General features: G+C 42.0%; 3 protein-coding genes across 6 annotated transcripts; 2 read left to right on the top strand and 1 right to left on the bottom strand.

Annotated features, from left to right (window-relative positions):
- The first annotated feature begins 612 nt into the window (after positions 1-612).
- ubxn6 (UBX domain protein 6) lies at positions 613-6,549 on the top strand. 2 transcript variants are annotated; one of them, XM_080505641.1, is made up of 11 exons: positions 613-744; positions 1,179-1,333; positions 1,695-1,759; positions 1,861-1,875; positions 2,117-2,214; positions 2,340-2,415; positions 2,502-2,586; positions 2,703-2,925; positions 4,225-4,355; positions 4,438-4,586; positions 4,936-6,549. In XM_080505641.1, exons 1-11 carry the CDS (start codon positions 662-664, stop codon positions 5,059-5,061), a joined length of 1,206 nt encoding a protein of 401 aa, XP_080361767.1. In that variant the 5' UTR covers positions 613-661; the 3' UTR covers positions 5,062-6,549. The 2 variants fall into 2 exon arrangements, with proteins under 2 accessions (XP_080361767.1, XP_080361766.1); XM_080505640.1 differs by having other exon boundaries at positions 1,861-1,989.
- Positions 6,550-7,563: 1,014 nt separating this feature from the next.
- On the bottom strand, positions 7,564-18,113 carry chaf1a (chromatin assembly factor 1, subunit A (p150)). Of its 2 annotated transcripts, none has more exons than XM_080505769.1 (17): positions 17,916-18,113; positions 16,692-16,739; positions 15,979-16,592; positions 15,576-15,710; positions 14,545-14,604; positions 14,184-14,416; positions 14,009-14,090; positions 13,825-13,893; positions 13,447-13,664; positions 11,997-12,165; positions 11,718-11,798; positions 10,733-10,831; positions 10,401-10,650; positions 9,272-9,428; positions 8,868-9,189; positions 8,709-8,793; positions 7,564-7,974 (listed from the first exon to the last, which is right to left on the bottom strand). In XM_080505769.1, the coding sequence occupies exons 1-17, from the start codon at positions 17,977-17,979 to the stop codon at positions 7,877-7,879; spliced, it is 2,784 nt and encodes a 927-aa protein (XP_080361895.1). In that variant the 5' UTR covers positions 17,980-18,113; the 3' UTR covers positions 7,564-7,876. The 2 variants fall into 2 exon arrangements, with proteins under 2 accessions (XP_080361895.1, XP_080361896.1); XM_080505770.1 differs by having other exon boundaries at positions 8,709-8,790.
- On the top strand, positions 17,357-24,572 carry scamp4 (secretory carrier membrane protein 4). 2 transcript variants are annotated; one of them, XM_080505772.1, is made up of 7 exons: positions 17,357-17,475; positions 20,037-20,063; positions 20,169-20,297; positions 20,450-20,606; positions 21,833-21,934; positions 22,627-22,744; positions 22,900-24,572. In XM_080505772.1, the coding sequence occupies exons 2-7, from the start codon at positions 20,057-20,059 to the stop codon at positions 23,086-23,088; spliced, it is 702 nt and encodes a 233-aa protein (XP_080361898.1). In that variant the 5' UTR covers positions 17,357-17,475; positions 20,037-20,056; the 3' UTR covers positions 23,089-24,572. The 2 variants fall into 2 exon arrangements, with proteins under 2 accessions (XP_080361898.1, XP_080361897.1); XM_080505771.1 differs by lacking the exon at positions 17,357-17,475 and adding an exon at positions 19,535-19,646.
- The last annotated feature ends 1,502 nt before the right edge of the window (positions 24,573-26,074 follow it).

Here is a 26,074-nt window from a genome sequence, read left to right as displayed (position 1 = left end):
CATGCTATGTTCTAAAAAAAAAGGCTTCTCTCTGCAAAAATAAAAGACAAACACTTTTAAAACACATGCACCGCTTGGAACGATAAAAAAAACAAACTGATGTATAACAACTAAACGTGAATATTTACTTTACAAAATCAAATGAGACTCTTGTGAAACAAAACTGTTGTTTTTTCGGAGCCCATCTCCAGACACCGCATGAATAAAAGGTAACTTTGACCGGTTGGGTTTTCAATTAAGTTTGCTTCAAACCATCTCACTTGCTTGAGTACCATTTAGCTTTTCATTGACAATCATAGATTCTTATTATTTCACATTATTTCAAATTGTGAAAATCAGGGCTGCAATGTGGCCGCAGCTCATGGGTTCATATACAGCCCAGGGCCTTTCTGTGCAGAGATTGCATGTTCTTCCCGTGTGTGTGGGTTTCCCTACTTCCATGCCGCACTATTTCTCCTACAATCTTTAATCTATTCCGGTCTTTTTTGCTGTTAATAGTGCAGTTCTGCTGTCGGCCGCAGAGGGCGCCGTTCACGTGTCACGGCGGAAGTCGCTCGGTGTGACAGCTTGTTTTGGTCCTCCTCCTCTCCACTCCGACCAGCGAGCTGGACCTGCTTTCCTATTTTCTGGTTCCAGGCTTCCACCGACACGGCTGAAGACCATGAAGAAGTTTTTCGAAGACATCAAAAAAGACATGAAATTCAAATCCGCGGGCCCTGGGAAGAAACTGACCGAGGAATCCAGGTAAAGTTTTCCTCGCCCCTGCAGCGCCAGTAAGTGCAAGCTAGCCGCGATGCTAACTGCCTGGTAAACGGTTACGACTGCTAAGTGATGAGAAGGATTATTGGCTTTTAACTCGTCTTGATGCTGATCGGAATATATTTGTCATCTCACCGCTGTCTCAATCGGGGCAAGTGCTGCACTTTATTGATTTATTGATGTATTTTTACAGAGTTATATAACAGCAGAAACAGTGGGAGGCGTCCCTCTATTGTAAACTCACCTCTCACTAATCCCTCAACAATCTTATTTAGCTAATAGTTTAAGTCAGACCCTGGAGTTTCTATTGGCTCACTGACGTGTTTTTATTGCACTCTCAAACACCGGGGGGGTGTTTGGGATGTGGCTGTAACACAGGAGGTGTCATCACTCCGCGTTTCTCTCCTGATAATAAATAGTAAGTCCGCGGTGGTGCAGAGCAGCTCCGGTGCTAAGCAGGACCGCCATGCTCCCAGTGAAGGAGCCCAGAGGGCTGGAGCTGCAGCCCTGGCCAGGATTGAACAGCAGCCGCGGCCCAAGGTGTACACCTCGCAGGATATCATCAGGAACCAAGGTGAGACTCCCTGTGCACAGTCCTTCCTCCTCCAGAGGACCAGGACATCACACACACTACAAGTTGTCTTGTATTTTTTAATCTATCTGCTGTATAATATTTTACATCCTCGTTTTTGGTTTGAGTCGCTTTTTAGTCCATTTGTATGTCTTTTTTTAGGTTTTGTGTCCCAAATTCGTATTGTATTGACATAACCAGTGCAAGATGCGTTTCTTCAATGTGTTGTTTTGACTTGACCCATATATCTATCTATCTATCTATCTATCTATCTATCTGATGGCTTTCCTCTATGATCTGCTGAAATGTATGAGGCAGAGGCGCTATCTATTGGGAATGAATTGCATGTTTTTTTTTTCCAAAGTCAAACGAGAGCTGGAGGCAGAGGCGGCATCACTGGTTGAAAAAGAAAAGGCACCTTCAGCAGAGGTATGGGTGCACAAGTGTACTATTTTATCAATTATTTGCCTTCCAGTTTGTTCGTTCTGAATTTTTTTTTATAAATTCTTGTTCTTGTTTTTTATGTCCAGGGTTCTTCTGTACCAGTGAGAGATCTCTCCTGCCTGTCTGTGTCTGGTGTTTATTTCATCTGTCCGTTAACCGGAGCGAAATTTACAAAGAGTGAGAGGGACGTGCGCATCAAGGAGGCCATTTTTATGGTTTGTCTAAAGACATGTTTTTTAAATTCTAGTTCTGCTTGAGCCTCAGTTTGTGTGGCGTTCATAACGGCAATAATGCGATTTGAGTGACACTTTTGTTGTTAAATTTTTTTTTTTCCACCCATAGCGATTTGAGGAGGACGCAGTGGAGGCGTCGGTAATGATGGTTCACACGTTTAACAAAGACAAGGACAAAGTGAAGGCTGCTGTTGACATCATAAGCAAGTAAGTCACTCCTTAAGAGCTTATATGACAAAGGCTTGTTCCTGCTCTACTAAACGGTTTCCCTATTATTTAGTACGGTTAATTAGCATTTCATTTAACTCTTCTCATGTTTGTTTTGTCAACAGGTATATTGAAAATATATGCAAGAACCCCTCAGAGGAAAAATTCAGAAGGATTAAACTCAGCAACAAGGTGTTCCAGGTACAACCGTACGTTGTAGGAGAATTAGCTTCTTGGGGACAACTTCATAACATTTGCATATACATTTTACACCTTGTCTGTTGCAGGAGAAAGTGCGTTGTGTGGAGGGCAGCAGAGAGTTCCTGCAGGCTCTGGGCTTCATCAGCGTTATGTTTCCTGTAGACGGCCAAGGTAAATTAATCCCGATTTGTCTGAACGATTGTTTTGTAACTCTTTTTTTTATATACGGTATATATTTATAACTCTTCACAACTGTAAATTTATGTTCACCTTTCATGGGAGATCAGACGAGGAAGAGGAGGAGTTCTTGGTGCTGCCAGAGCAAGGCCCTGACGCCTTGGAGCTGATGAAGGAGAGGAGGGATCGTCTTCAGGGTGCAGAGCCGGTCAGAGCTCAGCTGGACAGGCAACTTCAAGCTTTCAGACCCTCTTCCAACGCCCAGCGCTTCGAGCTGCCGCCGGAGTTCTACAACTTGACAGCGGAGGAGCTCAAGAAGGAGCAACAACAGAAGTACGATTGCAATTTTATTGGTGATATAAGTTATGGAAGCTGTAAGTGGATACATACAGGGTCTAATGAAACCCGAGTGAAAATGGGTTTATAATTTGGTGAAGGTATGCCTCCTCAAAACTGGATTTTAATTTCAGATTAGAGTGGTTTAGGCTTAGATTGCACAGAACCACTTTTTCTTGTCATACAATTAGTGATGGAATTATTAGTTTATGGTTACTATCATCAACAGTTTGTATTTTTACGCCCTTTACTGAAATACAGTAATAATAACTTAATTTCTATAATCTGTCATCAGAGATTAAAACACTTGATAGAGCTTGTTCGGACTGCTCCTCTTCAGGGGATCATGTGATGCAAATCATTTGTTTTGGCTTAAAGCCTTTGGCTTCACGTTATCTCAGCAAATGATCTTATTCTTAAGAAGAATTGCAAAGTGAACAAGGAAGATCAGTATTTGGCGAACCTTTGTATTTCAAACAGCATTTGGGAATCTTCTCCTTCTCACCAGATGTTTATAAAGAGCTCTGCAGGGATGTTGTTTCTAAAATCTGAGAAAAAGAATCCGTGGTCTTTTTTTTCCCCAGCTTTAAGAAATCCCTGTCTCTTCCTGTAACTCCAGACAGATTAAATCTTTTTGAGATATCTGTGGGCGCCACGGCTCACCGCTCTGCTTTACAGTAAACATAGTTCATGATGACATTGGCTGTATGTTTGGGGTTTGTGTCGTTTGCTATAGAATATATTCAGTGCCTGTCAGAGGCCTTCCAGATTGCATTACTTGATATTGAAGTGGCTCTTAAACCAAATACAGTGCTGTATATAAATGTGCTAATAAGCAAAGTGATATATAACACATTTTAAATCAATTCCAAAGTGTAATAATTCAGCCAATCCTTCTGGGTAAGTATTGGTAGTAACTGGCTGTGTTACTCGGTAAAGTCTGGAGAGAAACGGTGACCATCTGTTGGAGGTGTGAGGTAGAGGAGGCTGCAGGGGGCCGCATGTTGGTGTTGAATCATTACTTCTCATAGTAGTGCTGCTTGAGGAAAGATACAATTTTTATTCTGTAATAAATGTAAAATGGTATTTTCATCAATTTTAAAGTGAAATGTAAAAATAAAAATAATCAAATTGCACTTAAGCTGCTTAACCCTAACCCACTAATGATGGATAATATGTTTGTAAACATGTTTATTGACTTCCCCTGTTTGTGCTGCTTGGATATGCAGCATAAATGTCAATGTCTGTCCATGAGTGAGTGGACTGAACGGGATTTTGTCATTTTGTGTTTCTCAGGAGTGATTTGGTGGAGAAGAATGCCATGCTGCGTACTAAAGCCATGAGGGAGCGAGAGGAGCAGAGGGAAAGGAGGAAATACAACTACACCCTGCTGAGGGTCAGACTCCCCGATGGAAGCCTGCTCCAGGGTCAGTTTCTCTCTTTTGGAAATCAAATTGTCCTCGTACTTTTATGGGAAAGCGCAATTTTGCTCATCCTCTTGTCCCCCAGGGACTTTCTATGCCTGGGACCGGCTGCCGGTGCTGTTCGGCTTCGTGCGAGAGTCGTTGGTAGACGGCTGGCAGCCATTTGACCTCATCGCTCCAGGAGGTCAAAAACTCCAAGAGTCCGAGGAGGTCGCTCTCGCCGAGTGCAACTTGGTGAGCTTAAGCCAAAAAAAAAATCTTCTGATCCGTCACTGGATGCATCGGAGCACCTGCTGTCACTCTGCATTCCTCATGGAGGCATTTTTAACCATGGTGGTTGTTGATGCGTTGGTTTTCCCCATCATGTCATGTTTTTGTGCCGGTAAACAACAGAGATCGAGGCAACTTTGATCTTTTAAGCACAAAATATAAAGTGTGAATCTGCAAACGGGAAACAGGTTTGATCCAGTCGACCTGTTCGGTCTGGATGTTTTAACACTGAAGATTGATAATCTGACACTGTGTATATATTGTGTGTTTTGTATTATTTTCCTGTTAATATGAGGTTGTGTCTTCGTCTCAGGTCCCTGCAGCTCTGCTCACGTTTTCCTGGGACGCAGCAGTGCAGGCCGACATCGCCGCCGCAGGAGGGAAGAGCCCGAACATCCTGAAACCGGAGCTGCTGGAAAAGATTAAAACCTTGAGCTGAGCACACAGACTCGGTCCCTGAACGCTCCTCCGCTGCCTCCCTCGCACTGCGTGGGGTGAAATCCCCCAACTAGTGATAAATTAATTTTTTTACAAATTCTAACCAGTAGCAGAGGTTCAAGGCCCCGGAGGCGACTTCACCTTGATGCGTTTGTTGATACGTCGCCCCCTTGTGGGAGGCGGTGTCATAGTGCAAGAAGTACTACTGACAAGAAGGAATAACAACGCAGTTTTACACGCAATTTGTTTGTGTCGAGCCCCGAACTCTGTGGCAGCAGAACTCCGTGCTCGAGCCAATCGTTAACCAGTCAGGTAAACCTTCCACGGCATGTTGAGACCTCGTTTAACTGTGTCGCCACGTTCTTCTCTTTCCTTTGGAAAATAAACAAGTAAAAAAAACAAACTTTATTTTAAACCAGAGTATCTCAGCACCGACTGTAGCTCCTGAGTGTTTCAGCACACAGACTTTTTGTGCTTTCTGTCTAGTTTCAGTGTTAAAAGGTAAACGGAGCGTGTCGTCTGTTGGCTGATGGGAGCGTCCGCTCTGATTTGACTCCGCTACTATAAACAGGCTTATGTTTTGAGTGTCCGTGTCATCTGCTCTGCAGCGCTCTCACGCTCCTCAGTGTTGTACAACAGACTTCCGTGTTTGCTACCATATGAGCACAAGCCTGATTCAGCAATCAAAAGACATTAATCTTGTCTGCCGTGACGCTTTCTAATGTAAAAGGGTTTCGACGCGCGTCAACAACCTGATGTCTAATACCAAAACTAGCTTCCTGTATTGGTTTCAAGCACTTTGAAGGATCACATAAAATGTAACATATAAAATGAATTCAGCCACCGAGTGCCCTGATGTATAAAGTTGTTCAGAATTACCTGGTCTACTTCTCAAATAAAAATGAATTGTGAAGCTTAATTCACAAATGGAAGTTTTTTCTCATATTGCTCCAGCCTGCAGATAATCACAAGTTGAGATTTCTGTTGTCCTGTTGATGATGCTGGCTTATTTATTCACGTGTTGTTTCTTTGTGAAAGCGTTTTGTTTCAACCACACCAGAAGATAAAAATTTTTTTTTTTAAATCTCCCTCACAACATTGGATAAAGTGATTCCAGTAATTTCAGCTCATTAAACATTTAGATTTCGAGTCAGCAGAACGCACCATTGAAGGTTTTTTGTTCTGAGACGAATCTCAACGAGGTGAATTGGTAAAAACAAATAGTTTATTTTCTCTTTTGTTTGGTTAGGATGACAACAACCTACCTCATGTATTCATCCTAGAAGAGTTGTACACAAACAGGAGTCGATCATAGATATTTTTTTTTTTTTGGTGTCACATACTAACCTTCATGTTTCTTTTTTGCACAGATCAGTGGGCAGTTGTGATCAATCCAAATGTTTTATTGCTTTTTAACTTGCCTGTAATGGAAAAAAAAAAAAAAGGCTTGTACTGTGTCTCAACTTTTAATAAGCAGGATGTGTGTCGGGCTGCATGAAATTAGTTGAACTTGCGATAATGTCGAGTACTGCGATTGCAATGTGACGTGGTAAATAAAACACTAAAGTATGTCTGGAATTTCAAATGCATTTTTTTTTACCCCCCCTACTTTTCTTAGATTAGCATCTCTGGAGTCATGGAGTCAGACGTCTGTCACTTCATTTAATAACCCAAGACTCACCATCATTCTTCAACATCTACACAAATAACTGCATGACCTCAAGTCACATGTTTAGCTCTCCAGTTTAAATTCATATTGGTTTAGTACCCGTTTTGAAAGTCCTCTGATAGTCGAGAGACCTTAATATTCCAGAGATGTTGGATGTCACACAGCACAATTCACCACTGTACACACCTTAACCTCTAATGTGGCCGTGTCGCAGCACCAATAGGCTTAATGCAGAAAGAAGGGATTAATAAAGTATGATTAATGTTTTGGCTGCTCCGGAAGTCAGGTTGTGCTAAAACTGACAATTTGACTTTAGTGTAGATGACAAAACCAAGGAATTATTTGGTATAATTATCTTCAAATACCAGCAAGTGAAAAAATTGTTTGCAGTCAATGTAGAAACTTGATTGTAAAACATGTCGCTTCTAAAATTCAAAAGCAAATCAAGACCTACATGAATGATGCCAGCTGTGTGGTGATTTTGGGATATAATACTGTCGAGTTAGAGGCTTTTTATCAGCGCGTTTCGTTTGTGGTCAGCAGCGTGCCTCGTGAACTTCAGCATTGACAGTATCGTTTCCCCGATTGAGAAATACCAGTGGCTGTCCGAAGGGAGTTGGAACAATGAGCACATCGTCTAAGTGCAGTGCTTCTATTCATGTTTAATGAATTCTGTTCAAGTATTCTTAAAAAATACAGAAAATACATATTTATAAACCACCATGACGCTGACTAACTGTACAAGAACAGATCTAGCCACTAGTCCAAAGAGTTGTCAGAATTAGAACCTGCTGAATAAAAGTACCCAAAGACCCATCAGGTAAATGTACAGACTTTCAACCTCTCAGCTCTCTCCTCCAATAACTGTTAATATTTACATGTGAAATAGAAGACTTTCAAGCATTCAACATTCAAAATATGTAAATAATGGAATGATGATTCCTTGGATGCTTGTCAATAAAAACTGGCTTATTTTTGTCAACTCGTTTGTTGAGAGAAAAAGAAGGAAAGGAATTGGGGTCGTAGTAATGTTGATTTTTAATACTGTACAGGAGCTACCTGCTGTACGACACCAGCACTAGTGAGGTGCTGTTTGGAAACCAGAATCAGGAGGAGGAACTACAGATGGTGTACACGTGCATTTCGATTACTCAGTGGCAAGTGTGGTGGCGGAGCTGGCTAAAGGCAGAGCAGCTGAGATGGAGGGGGTGACTTCCATGAGGCAGTCTTCATTACTGGAAGGACCTGAAAAGACCACACATACAGACTCGTGAGTCAAGTGAAGATTTAAGGTTCTTCGATCAAGCAAGGCCTGAAAATCTCAGGTCTTGCTTGATCGTTCTTTAAAAAAAAGAACTAATTCCAGTTAATTCAGTCTTTAACTCAGGAGTGTTTCGCGGTTTGCGTTCTACCGAGTGCTCATTCTAGAAAATGTAAAACTCGTCTTCCTAAAAATATGATTTGAGCTGAAAACCTTTTCAAGTAATATATTTGGGCCAAAAGAGTACAAGAGTCCAGAGTCGTACTCAGATTTGCTGCACTCTCAGCCTCAACCCAAACACTTGCATTCATTAAGCTGCAGCATGAAGTTGATCCCAAGCATCACGTTTACATTGGTCTAAAAACCGGTTTAATCACTATATGAATGTAAATGCATGTCAACTTGTCCAGTCCTAAAGAAAATCCCATCAATTTAAACTTCTATATGAAAAGGAGTCTGCTTCCTAAATCCCCCCCGTTATGTTTACATATTTTATTTGATATTCTGGATTGTTTTCACTCTTAACTCGTTTTTATTCCTTTACGACAATTTCTGTGAAAATGGTTACAAATGCCAAATCAAATAAATATTTGCAGATTTTTTTTTTTTAAGTAACATCTGTGTGGTTGTGTCCCTCTTCTTTATTCTTACGAAGGAAGTCATGTAACCATGAACAGTTCAGATGAACCCCTGCGTTTCTCCTCCCTTGACAACTCACCAGCTTGCGTGGAGATAATGACACAGTCCTCCTCATCGTCTTCCTCGGTGTCGGCTTGAAAACCCTCGGCCTCTATTCCTACCTTCTGACGAGACGGATCAGAAGTCAGTTTGAGAACCGTACACCTCCACATTGCGTGCAAAGAAAGTGTGAGATTACCTCCTCCATGTCGGAACACCGCTTCATAAACTTTTTGATGGACATGCAGCCGGTGCTTTTCCTTTTGCTGGTGGACGAGGGCGTGGCGGAGGACGTCTGTGGCGTGGTGGGGGAGTTTCCCTGAGAGCCCGTGGCTGCCTGCGGCTCCTCGCGGGATTCCTCCCGAGCCCCCGTGAGGCGGTAACTCCACTGGCAGGGCACGGGGAGAGCCTCCTGGCCGAAACGGGCCAGGACCTCAGCGTGCACGAACCAGCAGCAGCGTCTGTAGGAGGAGCGCTTCTCGTAGACGGCGTTGTCCTTGACCAGACGCCTGATCAAGATTCTGATGAAAGAAAAGACGGGTAGTTATCGTCTCGAAAACCTTTTTACCGGTGTTAAAAGTTGTACATGAATCGGTTCTTCACCTGGTGGGAACGTTTTCGGCCGAGCTCTGAGGGCTGGACAGGTCTGAGGGTGGCGGCGAGGAGCAGGCCTGCTGGCGGCAAAACTCCTGAAACTCATTGATGATCAGTTTACAGCTGTTGATGTTACCATGCAGGAGAGGCAGCAGCTGACCAAGTACTGGAAAAGAAAAACAAACAACAAACAAACAAGCCAAAGAGCTTCGTATTAGTACTGGTCATACACATTTCAAGTAGTTCATTCTAAAATTCAAACAGTGGCACTTAAAATGCTTGCACCGCAATTCATTAAACCAAAAATCACAACAATATTTCAGAGGGTTGCTGGAATCGTTTGTGGGAAATTTAAGGTTAAAGCCTGCTGGTCAATACAACTTTAAAAGTCAAACACAGAATGCAGATATTTAGATGAATATAGTGAATGCAGAAATAATTTTATTGGCCAGTGTAATGTTTCTAGTAATACCACAATGCCACAGTGGAAGCTTCATAAACCACGGCATTCAGCTCATTAACCAAAAAGCACTCAATATTCCATTTTTCCACACTAATGGAGAAAAAGGCGAATTGTTCAGGAAAGAGCATGAAGCACAACATCACATGAAGAAATAACAAACTATACAATAACAGGGCATTATTCCAATATGATGCCATGCTCAAGGAAGATATCCTCCCAGTAGACACATTAACAATATAAGGGAGCTGAAGCAGTTTATAAAATAGAAATAACATTTCTCTTGATTTTGTGAAGATTTGACGGACAGCTATAAGAGGAGATTGGTTGATGTTTAACCAACTTGATTTGAGGCACAATATTTCACCAGTACTTTGAAATATGTCAATTTTTAATAAAGACATAAAATATAACAAAACTGCATGTGTGCATGTAATAAATGGAGCACATGGAAATTCAGTATAATGAAATGATCCTTGTCAACACAAAGTTAGAATGAACAATATTTGGAAAAGTGAAATAAACAGATCACCAGTGTTGACAAAACTAAATTGTGAATTAATTGCCTGTTACATGCACGTTCTTGTAGTACTGTACTTTAGAAAGACAATGCTATACAATACAGTTTAAACGTCCACATAAAGAAGAAGTATATTCAGGTGACGTATTCACACTCACGTTGAGTTTCTTTCTGAGTCTTTTCGGACAGCTCCTCTGGGCTCGGACTGGTGTCGGCCTTGGGTAAAGGCTCCACCAGGCACATGGCGTAGGGCTGGAATTGTTCCAAGCTCGACCCGTCAGCCTCCCAAATGCAGCCCTTCACCACCGGCTCCAGCACCTTCATCTTCTTCTTGTTGGACATCAGCTCGTCCCACTCCCTCGCTTTCAGCGTCTGTCGCAGTTTCTGCTTTTCCAGGTCGCCGCCCTCCTGGCAGGTTGTATGTACGTCAACACACTGCGCCGCATGTTGGCACTTCATAGGACAGACAATAATGCACCGGTCTACATACCTCTTCTTCAGGTGCTCCCTCATCTTCTGAGAGGTAGCCATGAGGAACAAAGAAGCCATCATCATCGTCGTCATCTTCGCCTCCTTCCTCTTCATCTTCCTGAAAGCAAAACAGGTTTTTAGTTTTTCCTTTGTTTATCTTCCTTGTTTACTTTTTGCTCTGTGGTTGAGCCTGACTCTTGACACCGTAGCTATTCCAAGTTCAAGATTCTCCTCGAGGACTTCATACTTTCTGTGTCATATAGTTTGACCTCCATATTCACTCGATGCCAAATTTAAGATGCTGGGTCATTTCTAATGATGAAGCAAATACAGTTTTACAACCTGTTCACTCTTGTATGTGCATGGAAACGTCACCACCTGCCACCAACTTTAAGGTCCAAGATTGAAAACAAGGCTTTGTGTTGAGTTTAATGATTAAGTTATACTTTCAGCACCCATACTTAAAAGAAAATGTTTTTTTGTTCAAGCAAAGAAGAATTTATCCCGGTGTCATTTCAGATGGAATATAGTTACTTCACATAAAAGGGAGGTGGGCAATCGGCACACATATTTTAAGCCCAGCTGAATCACATTATATGAGACTGCATTTTGAAAATGGATTTGTGAAATGCACCACTTAGAAGGATGTTATGCAAAGTTGAATATAATCAAAAATGTCACAACCACATTTCCGGAAAACCATGGATCAAATAAAGAACCTTAGAGGTGAAAACAAGGTTTGAGTCAACGTGGACAGGTTTTCACTGCTGTTCGTGCCGTCTCATCTGTAGTTTAATTTGGAGAGAAGGCAGCAAATGTGATGTTGAAGAAGTGCAAGAGTGAAACTTTGAGAAATATACTCCCAAATTGGCTCATACATGCCACTGTGCTCTTCTTTTATTCATTCTCTTTACAGGAGTGCAGTGCTTTAAGCTGAACACAGTGACTGTGTCTTCCGGCCCATAAACAAAACATTTCATTTTTCATCTCTGAGTGAAACTCACCCCTTCACTATGAGACAGGGACTCTCCTGGTTCTTCCTCCTCCCATTCATCATCACTATCGACCTCATAGTCAAGCAAGTCCTGTGGTGGCAAGAAAAACCAAAAAGCGACAAGTGTCAAAGCCAAACATCCTATTGTCTTGAATGAAGAGATCCCATTGAATCAATGCAGAAAATTTAAGTGAAAAAGAAATTGGACATAAACATCTGTATACATATCAAACAACTGTGTAATATTTGCCTATTTAGATATATTTGGGTGAGGACAAAACAGCTGTACCTTGTCCTGCCTGAAGGGGCAGCGCGGTGAGATGTGGGCGCTCTTTTTACTACACGTGCCCCAATACGCTGGGCGGTGGTTCAGGTGGAATTGAAGCAGCTTCATTGGTCCGTGGCGTTTGCGGTCAGGTGCATCATCTGGCTTTGGGCCTTCCACGGCTATGCAATCGCTGCAAAAAACAGTGAAAAGTGAAGAGAAGGAATCAATGTCAAAAAGTCACAAAGCCAAAGGTCCAAAGTGACTGTAGACAGTTGAATATTGCCAATGAAAAGCTTCATGGTGGTATCTCCATGTTAAAATTAATTATGTACACTACAATGTTACTTAAAAACACGGCAATGCTCCTTCATACCATTGAGTTTAGTTTACTGTTATGCCATCGGGAGTCTTTCACCCTCCACGTGATATACATCATAACTTTGCATGTCTCTTCTGTGTTCTAAGAACCTCTTGAATATCAATATACTGAGTCTTTTTATTTAATTTGGTCGTCATCCGACCTTCGGAATTTGGTGTCGTTTGATGAATTGTGTAAACGGCGATGCAAATAAAATGTAACTGAAAAATCCAATTCTATGGTTACATCTTAAATCTTCTCAGCCGCTATACCCTATACAGTGGAAATACACCATTTCCACCCTGTGAACCGACGAGTACAAGTACCAGTACTAACATGCCAATACTAATTTTACAATGCGATAATGCCCAATATGCAAACGGTATGCAAAGGCAATGCAATCACCACAAACCACCGCTGCACAGCTTCTGCACCAACGCTACGCGTCTCTCCAGCAGCCTTGGAGGCTCCAGTACACGACTGCATCTGCAGAACGCATAATGCAGTGCGTAACGCGAGCTCGCTGTGTAACACGTACAATGATGCTCCTTGCTGTTAATGAGTGCATCAGTCATACTTTAATCATGGGTAACATGTTGCATCGCTGGAGTATGAGCCCCGAAAGTCTGTAGCATGTCATGGTGGAGGTTGCTCTTGCTTTCTTGCGTACGACTGTGTTGACACGTCACGGAGCATTCGACTGGTTGTATTGGGGATGTTTTTCCGCGAATCGGACCCGATAGCCACTAATGGCGCATCCCTATTGTTCAGGGTCAGCGGGAGCTGTGGCAAATCCCAGGGAATTATGGATCATTAAATTCAAACCCTCCCCGTTCTCTTCAGAGAGTGTGATTAGTGACTTGCTGCTGCCGACATCAAATACAGCAACATCTCTCCACCTCAAACATTAATTTAAGAAAATAAAAGGTTGTACAAAACATGTACACATCTTGGAAGTTAGTTTATGTAATTTTTAGATAATGCGCCAACCTTCCTAGTTACTGGCATCGTAATTCAACCTGAATGGTAAAGTTAGTTTCAATAACTTGAACTTCAGTGAAAGTCTACAATAGCATTGTTATGAGCAACCATAAAGAGAAACCGGTGCCTCACCCGAGTGACTCAGTCCGTCTGGGTTTGGTCGGACCCGACCGCCGGGGTTTTTTCCCGATCCATTCTTTCAGGCCATCCAGATGATCAGCAGGTTCCAACAGAAATTGGTCCAGCTCCTCAAGAACAGATTCCTCACACTGAACCCGAGTTAAAGGCGCCAGCGACATGTGTTCCTTTATCTCAAATGGAGCAAACTTCCCACAGGCAGCTGCCAGTTTCTGAAACAAAGGCATTGAACAGGTTGAAGTAATGTCAACACTAAAACTGTACCTTGCTTTGTACTAATCAAGACCAGATGTTAAAACCAGCATTTAGATAAAAATGCAGTGATTGAATGCAACCAAAAACCAAATGTTATGAAGTTTAAACTCTACAAACCTTTGGAACCTGTTGCGTTTTGGGTTTTTGCAGAAATCTGGTAATTTCGGCTTTCTCTGCTTTGAGGCGCTGTGAACAGAATCGATGTTAGTGAACAGATTACTCAATAAAACTGTATATTTAAAGCATTCAGCAATATTGCAGTATGTATCCGGTCCATACTGAGACACCGAGATGAACTTACATCCTTCTCTTCTTTCAAACGTTTCTCCTCTTCCTTCATGCGCTTCTCTTCCTCCTTCTTGCGTTTTTCCCCAAGCTTGGCTCTGAGTATAATTAAAGTTAATAGTTGAAATATTAATACACAACCTAAATCTAACGCCGATTCACAGCACAGGTTGTGACCTCGGATTACTCACTCTATCTTGGATTTCCGCAGCTCTTCTTTCGCCTTTAACCGCTCAGCTTTTTCTTTCTCCTCCTTCTCCTTTTTCTCTCTCTTCTCAAGCTCATCTTTTTCTTTTTTGTCACGTTTTTCCTTTTCTCGTTCCTCCTTCAGCTTGCGTGCCTCATCTTTCTTTTTCTCTTTTACAGCCTTGGCCTCTTCCCTCTGCCGTTCTTTCTCCTGCTGCAGCTGAAGCCTTTCCTGTTCCTTTAAATTCAACACAAAAATAAGTAAATTTTCAGATTTGGATGAGAAACACGATACATGGCAATCTAGTGTTTGATTCAGCAACATTATAAACTCACACTGTTGTATTGTTTGCTGGAAATTCTCACCTTTATCAAGTTTCTTTTAATTTTTTGATCCGATGACCTCTTGGGGGTAGTCCTTGGTTCCTGTGAAAGAAAGAACAAAAGAAATGACATCAGCCTTATAATACTCATTCTGCCTGATTGTAATGATGTGTAAATATATTTACAATACCATTAAACAAGTCCCTGCTAATAGGGGTACTTTTTCAAATATGAATTTCAACCAGAGGTACCTGGGATCTTTATTTCCAGGTACTTCTCTTCAAGGAACTAAAGAGGTTCCTGTGCCTACTGCTGCCTAAGTTTCCACTGTAGTCTTATATTTTTGCAACGACAGCATTAACTAAACATGGAGGAAGTTCAACTGGCGTTCCTCTTTGCAATGCTACGGCTCAGTTTATCTTGCATGGACAAGGTTGTAGGTTTGATTCACCACATGAAGACAGTAAATCCTGAAATGCTCAGAAGGTTGAGAATGCAAGGTTAGCGCCAATGGCCATAGTTGTCATTAGGTTGAATGTATGAAACAATGTAGATTGCTTTAAAACTGCCAAAGGAGTAAATATGTGATATGTAATTTAAAAAATAAGTCAAACGTAAAGTTTCAGTGAGACAACACTATAACACAATAAATGAGCCCTAAAAGCCAAATGGATCCATGGCACCAGAAATGCTCATGTGCTCCACAAGGGCAAGAAATTAAGACAGTCCGTAAATGATGCAACACTGTAAAGTGTTTTTTTTTGTGTGTGTAAAATATTGCAGTTGAAATTCTTGCTCTTGTAGATTTTGAATTGCAGACTCCACCTCCAAAATTTCAGAACCTTCAGCAAGAACAAATCCCAATACCTCTTTTGCGGGGGTGGTTAAAAGCAACAATGGCCTGACTGAAATTAGAAATGTTTATTTGACATCACTGCAGTCAAAATGCAACTTGGTTGCTGGTGACAAATGTGAAATTAATTAGGTATCCCTTATAAAAGGATAGATATTGTGCAGCCCTGGATGGTTTAAAAGAAATTAAAGAAAACGTTAGTAATGGCTGCTGTACATACTGTAGGAGTAGACGTGGCAGAATCGTCAATCTTGTTCTCTTTTATTTCCTCTTCTTTATTTTTCTTGCTTGCAGATTTGGAGTCTCCCTCCCGATGTTCCTTCTCCTGCTGCAACTGGAGCCTCTCCCCTTGTCCCTTTAAAAGTGTACGATAAACACAACATATGACAAACGAGATTGTGTTTTCAATCACATTCTAAACTCACAAAGATTAAGGTTTGTGCTTGTTATCATTTCTATAATAGTGTTGCAAGTAAATGCTTCTAGATACTAGATAAGCATCACAATCTACAACTGGCTACCTACTCAAACTGATCAGGTAACTTCTGATGTTACTATATGGTAGCTAATACTCAGCCCTGTTTTGGCTTAGAAATAAAGTTGGTAATAATTAATGTACATACTACAGGTGTAGAAGGGAATGAAGGGTCATCAATCTTGGAGGAGCTTTTAGATATGGAGCAGGGTGATGTATCCGACAGCATGGACGAGGTTTTCAGGCTCGACGTATCTTGGGGTTTGGTTTGCTCCTCTGGCTCGCTCGCCGAATCCTGTGTCGTGTTGAGCTCCAAGGCAGACGCCGTGGAATCATTTTCGACCACCTTTTCTACTTCATCATCAATTACGTCACAGCCTAAAGAATCTAAAGTGGACGTCTCAGGAGTGCTGTCACCGCTGCTGGATTTGGCCCTTTTGTCCTTGTGGGGATGCTTGTCTTTTGTTGGAAGGCAGGGAGAGGCGGGAGAGGCAGCAACAGCGCTCTTTACAGGAGATGAAGTGTTGTCATCAGTCAGATCAATAATAATGCCTTTATTTGAGGATGCAGGACGCCTACAGCTCAGGAAGTCATCAAGGGGTCCCCGACCATTAATCAATGGAGGTCCACTGCGGACAGAGAACGGTGAGGTCTCACTGTCCGGGTCTGAAACTTCAAGTTCAGGGCAAGCAAGAGCACAGGGACGCTTCGCAAGCTGGTTGCCTTTAGGTTCAGGGTTTAAGCGCTTGAATGGGAGACGAGCTGAAGAGGAAAGAAAAAAAAAAAGGGGGGGGTGTCACAAAAGGCTGTCCTACTGTAAACCATGTTTGATAGTTGACAATTGTATTGTTGTTTTTTCACCTTGAACAAATTTCTTGCTGGCATTTTTGCTCGATTTGCAGGCCATTCCTAGGGGGGGAGAAAAGGTGTTGTAAAAATGATTTGACTGCAAAACAATCATGTTAAATCAACCATGAGGCCAAAGATTAATCAACAAAACCCTCAGTTCCTCAACAATTAGATGACGACTCTGAATATTATACAATGACAGGTTCGGCAGCTGTGAAGCATGTCAATGATGTGAAGAAACAGAGGATGATTACAAGAGGTTAAATTACTTCACTTCAGTGCAGTGATGGTGGACACATTAAAGCCACTGGGCCTCTTTTTTTATTGTTCTTAGTCCCCATACAGGGGCTCAACATCTGTCCACTACTTCACACACACAGAGTTAGGTCCTTGAAACCGATCGAGGAGCTGGTCAAAATGTGCTGCAGTGAAAGTCGCAGATGGTCGTATTAGGAGTTTGCTCTCCCGCCAACCCAGTGCCTGGGTCGGTCAGTGCGGGCTGCAGGCCCGGTGGAGTCTGCGGGGACCAGACACCTTTACAGGGGGGTGTCATTTGAAATGTCGCCCATGACCCATCAGCTCAAAAACTTCTTAAACAACTGCACAGAACTGGTTCAGCAGTTGTACAACAGCGACGGCACCTGCGCACGTATCAATAATACTGGTTAACGAATGAGCGGTGGAGACAGCTTTATTATTTAGTACTACCGACCCGACTGTGAGGCTAACGCCGACTAGCACGAGTGCTAATCCAACACCAGTAGCTACTAGCCCAAGACCGGTGGCAAAGTACGAGGTAACAACTTTTAACCAACGAAGTTGCAAAGTTTAAGCCATTTTTTTTCTAACGTTGCGGAATCTTTTCGTTAATCTTTATGGCTGTCAGAGATGTAGGACGTAAAACGTTGACGGGCAGGGTGAATGTTTATTTCCAGACGTCGGCTTCACATGAAGGAAGCAGTGAACTGTAAATATATCAGACTTTGATATTGTAAGTCAGCAGCAGGCCTCGTTGGTAAAATGGGTCTGCGTCTAAATAGTGGCAGTAACATGTTGACAAATACAGCTCTATTTTTTTTTTATCGTCTTTACAAGGGATTTGTAACGAGACACTCGGTTTACCTTTGATGTTACTCGGATAATTTCAAACGCAAAAATAGTTTTCTGGGTGGTTTGTATCAGGCTAGAACTAAAAAGAAAACGGGTATAGCGCGCTACACAAGCCGTTGTCCTCACCTTTTCTGCGGGGAGTCGATGCTGCCAAGTGCCCGTCAATCGCTTCGCCGTCGACCGCAGACATAATAGCCAACAGCGCAAAGTGCGATATACTCCTGCCGAAGTTCAGCCACACGGTGAACAATATCCCCCTGTAACGAGCGGCTACTGTACTGCTGTCCAAACTGCATGAACTGAAGGATTCATTCACGCCACCATAGCGCAGACACGTCCCCCAGTTGCTCCAACTTGCCCCCCTACTTTTACCCCGCTGCCTGCCTCGCGCTCGTCGGTCGGAATTGGCGGGAGTCTCTTATTTCCTCCATCGTCTGTCTCTGATTGGCCACAGCCAGGAAGCCGGCTGCCCGGGGTGCGTTGGGTTTTTTTCAGCGTGCTGCGCGTTTCAGGTCTCTTTGACGTAAAAGTGATTTAAATAAGTATTTAATGGAAGATGCTGTGTGTTGTTAAGACGTATCTTGGTAAAGCGATGGCTCGCTATCTTTTGTCTCCGAGCAGAATGATTTTGAACATGTAATAGTCCTCCCTTAAAACAGTCACCGCCACCGCAAGGAACACTGCACGGTACGAATGGGAGAAAAACAAATGTATCGCTCGCCCCCCGTGGCTCCTGTTTCCGGTTCTTTGATTGGCCGCGGAGTTTGACTTATAAAAGTCAGATTTACCAAAGTGTTTTTTACAGGAAGGAGGTCGTGAAACTTGCATAAAAAACGTAATAAATATAACCAGGATGCATGTGCTGCTCTATTCGATATGTATATAACTGGAATGTATTTCTTATTAATTTATTCATAAATATTCTTAATTGATGTTTATGCCTTGGACTTGTGGCCCAGTGTTGTTCTCTTCTTCTCTTCTATGGGTGAAGGCCCAGCACAGGCTGGACAGGTTGTCCATCAATTGTAGGGCAATCACAAAGAGACAGGCAATTACACATGCACACTTTCACTCCGAGTGGTAATTTAGCATCAATTGTATGTTTGTTGGACTTTGTCCGAGGGAAAAGCTACACATGCGCAGGAAGAACATGGCCTGATCCAGCGCTTTGTGTAAGCGAAAGAGAAAGCTTTTAAGTCTAACCTTGAAAGTTGACAGTGTTGGCCTCCCTAACTAAAACAATATATTGGGTGCTTTTTCAGTCTTATGATTCTGTTATTGGTAGTTATGAGTGACAAATATATGTTTAATATGAAGATATTGGTAAATATATGTATTTTTTAACTACCATAAGCCTACCATATTTTTTAAGAATTAATTTCAGCTACAGTAGTACTAGTTGTAGTATTGTTTTAACGTAAGAAGAAACATAAGAAACATTGTCCTGTGTGTCCAACACAACAACTATTATTACTGAAAATTAAATGAATTACTAAAAATGGTACAATTCTATAATACATATTATAGATAACATATATATAATTACGTAACCGATTTTCTGTTTTATGGAGTATTATAAAATGTTAATTCCAAACTTGTGGTAGATTGGGTGGGATCCATGAAAACGGGCGTCGTGTTGGAGTCACGCGTTTTCCGTTTACCGCCCAAATGAGCTCTGGGACTTGTAGTCCTACTCGTGGCGGTACAAGATGCAGCGGGAGCGGGTTTGAACTACACCTCCATCACGGCTTTGCGCAGCCGCAGTAAGCACACGATGAGGGGCGAAAAGGCGCATCCCGAGTGACTGTTGGCCCCCTGGTTTGTCGACGGAAGCGTGAGGAGATAAACATTATCCAGGTAATGGATTCGTCCTCGCGTTACGGTTCAATAGCTACTCGTTCGCTCCGATGGTCGCGTATCTATGGGTTAAATGGAATGAAGCTGCAGGCGTGAGACAGGCTCCCGGCGTAGGACTAGTAAAACTGCTCCACGACACGCTTTAGCCGCTATCAGTGTGTGACACTCCACAACTCCACACAGCTCCACCGAAAAGGAAAGTGTAAACATTGTGTTTACGAATTACTTAGAAAAACGGGACTGTCTTCATAACAGGCGTGCGAATTAATAAATAGTGGAATGTCTGTTGAGTACTGCTACTTCAGCTGTAACTAAAATTACTGGTTGGCGAAGTAATTAAGGACGACGAATGTGAAATAACTGTTTTTTTTTTCTTTCTTATATTGCCAGGAAAGAGCTGTGGTTTCAAGATGGCAGGTTTGTCACCAAAACAAATATTCACTTCTCTCCACCTTTCTCTCTCTCTCTCTCTCTTCAGTGTGATATTAAAGAGTGATGATGACATTTTGTTTTCTGTGACAGCCCGTGTCAACAACTTCCCTCCCCTGCCCCAGTTTCTGAAAGTAAAGCCGTGCTTTTACCAGAACATCGAAGAAGAAATTCCCGCACCCCATCAGCAGCTGATGCGCCGAGTTTACACCCTTTGGATGAGTAGGATCACTTTCTAAATGTTCAGGCTTTCTCCTACGTGATTTATTTCAGTTTTCTTGAGGATGAGGAACACAGATTCTTAACTCACTACCAGAGAAAATGACTCACTTCCTGTCTTTGCATCCCCCTCCTCCCTTTCCTCTCATCTACAGTGTATGCAGGAACACTATTAGCAAATGTCATCTCCTGTATCGCTTGGTGGGCTGGAGGCGGTAATGTCATAAACTTTGGCTTCTCCTTGCTGTGGCTTATTCTCTTCACGCCTGCCAGTTACACCTGCTGGTTTCGACCGCTCTACAAAGCTTTCAGGTTTGTGATGCATCTGCTCCATCCCATGAACCCGTTCATTCACTAATCACATCTGATGATTTAGAATGTACGAAACATCTACAGACCCACTGTTGGGTTCGGGTTTTTTTTTTATATGTGATGCACAACAATTCAACATGTGACAACATGTAGAGATGCATGCGTTCATCCATGCCGAACTGTTTACACAATCATGTGTTTTGTCATCCCAGTGAAGTTGTGATCGATAGAGTGGAAAGCTTTTCTCCTGCTGTGGCTTTTGGAAACGTTTTTATCAAAGATTCATAACAAACAAATATTGGAATGATTAAAAAGCTGACAATGAATTTGATATGAGAATTAAACGGGTGTTTCGCAATACGCATCCTTACTCGTGGGTATCCAATGTAATCGTTTAAGGTTATGTGAGTCAGAAGGAGGATTTTAAAGCCTAACCTCAATAGTATTGTGAGCTCCACAAAGAAATCAGTACAGGTGTTATGTGATACCGTCGGCAGTGTTCTGGATCATACAGTTGTCCCGTGTTCTCGTGGGTAGAAGAAAGGAACCTCCTGGTTGATGGTTGTCTGAAAACCATGAACAGAGGATTCCTGTGTCGAAACTAGGAATAAAATGCAAACAATTTTGACATTTCCGAGGAAATGAAACTTCCCAGTTTCATTCTTACGTTTATGTTTTATTCCGGCGTATGTTAAATACACCCAGCACAGGTTGCCAGTCCATCACAAGGCTGTAAAATCATATTGTCACACTCATAGTTGTAAGTGTCAGAAATTCTGCACTCATTAATATTCATAAAGAAAATAAGCACTGAACTGTGGTCTAGCTTTCATTTATCTCCATGTAAGCTTTGACCCTGTATTGTATAGCTGCTTATTTAAAGTTTATATTTGTCATTACATGTAATAGTTGTCATTTTAATGGGACTTTAATAGGACTTACAGTTGTGTGTGTGTGTGTGTGTGGGGGGGGGGGGGGGGGGGGGAGTATATAACATTTCATTAGCACTGAAATTATTGCTGTCTCTCTTTCTTTATTTGAACTTGTACCTCTAATGTTTGCTGAGAATATTTTTAGTGAGGAGTGCATCATGTTTCATTCGGATCTTGACAATGAGGAGGATGATAAGATGTAGAACGAAAATAGAACAACACCAGGCTTGTTTCCTCTCAACTCTAAGACTCTTTGTGTTTGTTTGTTTCTTTCCCTGCTTGTTTTGTTCGTAGGGCTGACAGCTCGTTCAACTTCATGGCTTTCTTCTTCATTTTCTTCGTCCAGTGTATCATTTGCTTTATCCAAGCTTTGGGCATCAATGGTTGGGGAACATGGTAAGTGGAACGAAAATCGGATTTGAGTGCTATTTTCACTTTTATCCAAACTGGTTCTGAAAAGGTCTCTTGTCAAATGATGTCGGAAAACAAAACATGCTTTCGACTCATTTAAATGATCAACTGATAAACAGGAGATAGATGCCATAGTAACGTAAAACCGCTGAGTTGGTGAAGTGTTGAATTTTTTAAAAAATGGGCTCGTTGTGACAATATGACTGTTCACCTGCGGTACAACCCCGATCTCAAAAAGCATAAACATTTCGAATCATCACCAAATCCTTAAACCTCACAGTCAATTGTTCTGGGATTCATATTACAAGTTGAAGCTTGGAAATTTGGATTTAAAAAAAAATTTAATTCAAGTGACGCATTGCAATATTGGCTTAAAAGACTGAAAAAAAATGTTTGGAAATCGTTTAACTAATGCCCGTTTCATTATTTGGCAGTAGGGCAGAACTGCGACTGGGTATTAAACATCGTATTCCATGAATGTTCTGGCTTTTCCAGCATCAGCGTTGTACAACGTGTGATAATGATTCAGTTTTGCTGTTTTTCCACACTGCATTTGATTTCTCACTGCTTAATGGCTCACGAGTAAATTCAGATTGCATCAGTCCTGAACCCACCCGCATCTTGTCTGATCCACTAACCCGTACTACTCCCATCTCACTCTCACCGACACATGCAAGCGGCTGGATTGCCACAGTGGGCATGTTCTCCGTAAATCTGGGCTCCGCCATAGTGATGCTTATCACCACTCTGCTCTTCACACTGGTGACCGCTTTAATGGCGCTCGTCCTCCTTCAGGTGAGTGAACACTCCAGCAGACAACACGGCACTAACGATTTATTCATTTCATTGTTTTTTTCTTTTTTTTCTTTAAAAAATTTTTTTTAACTTTGCATTTTCACCAACATACCTGACAAGCACGTTATGCTTCACGTCCGCTTCCTCGTTGCCAGGTGCACAGACTGTACCGGGGCGGTGGGGGTAGCATGCAGCGTGCCCAGGAGGAGTGGAGCACCGGGTTGTGGAAGAGTGCGCCGGTGAGGGAAGCGGGGTTCAACGCCGTCTCCCAGACGGCCCAAGGCCCCAGTTTGCCCCAGTACCCCGCCGCTGTGCCAAGCTACCCGGACAACAGTCAGTGGTGAATTGCCAAGACTCGCCTGTAGAGGGCGACGGGTGACTGGCTTGAGAAACACACGTTCAGCTTTACATGGGAGTTGGTGTGTATTTTCCTTTTTTTTTGAGAAGAGGAGAAAAATAGTGATTGAAAACACAAAGCATTTTATTGAATAGTTTTATCACCAAAGCTCAATAATGTCCTTCACCACTGGTGGAGGGTCATCCTACAAGTACATATGCCATTCCACATAACATTTTGTTTACATAGCTATGGTTAAAGTTAAAGATGAAAACAGTTTAGGCGCCAACATGATTCATTTCTTCCTGAAAGTCAGGTCACAAACAAACAAGAGTGAGAACCAGTGTAGAAGATTAGAGTGTGAAGGACGTGTGCCTTATGGACCCTTTACAATGTGTGTTGCCAGAGCTGCATGAAATGAGTTGGACTATGCTGGGGAAAAAAAAACCCAAACAAACTGGGTTTTTCGTTTTTTGGTCTTATGCAATACCAGAATACACCACCTGCACGTTTTTGTAGCTGGTTCAATTCTTTCTGTGTATATTATGTGTCCTGGAAGGTCTTTTTTTTTTTTTTTTTTATACTTTATACTCAATAGCTTCACGCTTTTGTGTGATTCCCTGGAAATGTGCGTTACTGCAGTGTGCAGATATTGCATGAGGAGTGTCTTGCTTCACTTTTGCCTTAACAAATGCTGCATTTAATTTTTTTTCTCCTTGGTAAAACTGGACTAATGCTTCAGTGAAGCAACTTTGCTGTGTGGATCCTCACAAAGCACTAATGTGCCAAAATGTATTTCCATTATTTCGATAACGGTGAAGTCACACCAAAGCAGACATTACGTTGTACTTTCTTTGGGTATTTCACAGTTTCTGTTTCTCTTAAGTGACACTGTTTGCGAATAGTCTTCAGCACGTTGCTGTGAAAACACCTTGTCTGCCTGCGATGCCAATGCTGCAGTTGCTTTTATGTTCCTCCAGATATAATGAATTTACGAACTAATAACATTTTGCCTAATGCATGCACTCTACTGTCGAAGTGGCACTTAATGAGGTTCTCTTGTTTCACACGAGCTCACCCAATGTGACGGGTGGAAGCAGGCTCTAGTTCATACCCTGCACATCGACGTGCCAAAGAGGCGTTTGAATCCAGTTGATATAAGATATTACTGATTTCTTGTCATTCCAGCAAACTTGCTCGAAGCGGTCTTATTTAAAAGCAGGCTTAGTGGCTTTTTATGCAGGCAATGTAGTAGATGTGGTGATCCTTTCAAAGCCTGTGTGAAGTGAAAGCCTCGGCTAAGAAAAAAAAAAAGAAAAAGAGTTGCCTGCCTCGTAGATTGAGTTTTCTTTCTTTTCTCCTTTATAAAAGTGTCCTTCGTGGCTAACTGCCAATTATATTACTTCTGCTGTTTGACTTGACAGAAACAAATGGATATGTTAAAAGTCACGTTGATATATTGCAACATTTCAATAAATATCCTTCTTCACACATCTGTCCAATTCCTTTGTTCAGTTTTTTACAATTTATCATATAACACGTGGGCGTTTCCGAGGAATCGTTTGTCAGCACAGCAGCTCTATCAGAACATGGGTAAATGTCGAAGAGTTCCATACGTTATTGCCATTGGACGATGGGATGCTGTTGTGTTTTCATGTTTTGAGAAGAAGTCATGGTAGGACAGGTGTTATGTAATAATTAGAAGTTGGCATGCGATAGCTGCCGGAGAGTCGAGGGGCACGGTGTGGTTCAAGCTCTGCGAGAGGGGGCACATCCTCCCACACTTCAGAAAAACCACTGCTTTATACAATACTTTGATCCATCAGCTTTTCAAACACGTTTCAACATTTAAAGTTGCCCTAACAACCACTTGGAGACCTGTCCACCATTCAGCCTACGTGTGGTCCAGCTGCCTGCTTTTTTTGTTTTCTGCCTTGCAAAAGAAAAAAGCCTTTTATTTTTTTTCCCCCCTGCCTCCGTTTCAGCGGAGTGTATTTCACATAAGCAAAGACGTGCCGCTGTCATATTGATTTATTCAGAAATGTTTGAAGAATCTTGGTGTTGGACACAAAAACAGAATATAAAAAAAAACAAAAACCCCAAGCCTGTGAGCATGAGACAGACGATACTAAGAGGAGAAGCCTCATTAAATCCTGGGAGGAACAACCACGCTGACTAACGGGAGAGAAGGCTGCTACAGAATCTAAGACAGCGATTTTTGAAAGTTACAACTCTAATGCTTTCTGTATATTTTTAGAAACAGTCAGCACATGGCATTAAAGCAAGACCAGGCTCACCAGGCAAATGTATAAATGTAATTCAGTTCCTGACTTTTTTTTTTTTTTAACTCTGCACCGATGAATAATTGAGCAGACCTGCTTGGACCCTTTAATTTCAACAGAATTTTGAGATGAAACATGACAACTCTGCGCACTAGTTTATCACAGTATAGAAAAGAAAAGCAATTCATCAAATTGCTTTTTTTTTTCCCTCTCTCCTCCCCCCCCCCCCCCCCCCCCCAACTATAATAATCTGGTCTGAAATATCTGCAAGGCCAGAGAGTCTCGTTATCACTACTTCTAAACCACAAGCGTATCTGTGGATGACGAAAAAAGTCACCAGCCTCGCTGTCAGACATGTTTCCTGGTGATGTGTGAGAAAGAGCAGCTCATCACGGCTGACAGCTCGATGCACCTCAAGTTACTTCCTCTCAACAGAAAAAAAAACCTCAGTTTTTCCTTCACGATCACAACAAATACGCATTTTCGAAAGTTTGAATCGTTCTCCGAGCCGGTTGACTGCCCGATAGGTAAAGTCACACCAACATTTCCATGATATTTCTGTCTTCTTCGTAATGAAAACATCACGTCGAGCCGTACACTGAGAAATTGTAGTGATTACTAGATCACATGAAATTATGATGCTTCTCTTTGTTATGAGTGGGATTGATAAAGACTGAATACAATACAAAAAATAAACTTATTTCCCATAAT

The sequence above is a fragment of the Blennius ocellaris genome (assembly GCF_963422515.1).
Source record: "Blennius ocellaris genome assembly, chromosome: 12".
NCBI lineage: Eukaryota > Metazoa > Chordata > Actinopteri > Blenniiformes > Blenniidae > Blennius > Blennius ocellaris.
This window is presented reverse-complemented; position numbering and strand designations above follow the sequence as displayed.

Coding starts and splice junctions, on each gene's coding strand:
- ubxn6 (XM_080505640.1), top strand. CDS start 662: ATGAAGAAGTTTTTCGAAGACATCAAAAAAGACATGAAATTCAAATCC. Junction 1,334..1,694: donor GGATATCATCAGGAACCAAG/GTGAGACTCCCT, acceptor TTTTTTCCAAAG/TCAAACGAGAGCTGGAGGCA. Junction 2,416..2,501: donor TCAGCAACAAGGTGTTCCAG/GTACAACCGTAC, acceptor TGTCTGTTGCAG/GAGAAAGTGCGTTGTGTGGA.
- chaf1a (XM_080505769.1), bottom strand. CDS start 17,979: ATGTCTGCGGTCGACGGCGAAGCGATTGACGGGCACTTGGCAGCATCG. Junction 15,711..15,978: donor CATTCCCTTCTACACCTGTA/GTATGTACATTA, acceptor ACACTTTTAAAG/GGACAAGGGGAGAGGCTCCA. Junction 10,832..11,717: donor CCCTGTCTCATAGTGAAGGG/GTGAGTTTCACT, acceptor TTTTGCTTTCAG/GAAGATGAAGAGGAAGGAGG.
- scamp4 (XM_080505772.1), top strand. Junction 20,298..20,449: donor AGTTTACACCCTTTGGATGA/GTAGGATCACTT, acceptor TCTCATCTACAG/TGTATGCAGGAACACTATTA. Junction 22,745..22,899: donor TGGCGCTCGTCCTCCTTCAG/GTGAGTGAACAC, acceptor CCTCGTTGCCAG/GTGCACAGACTGTACCGGGG.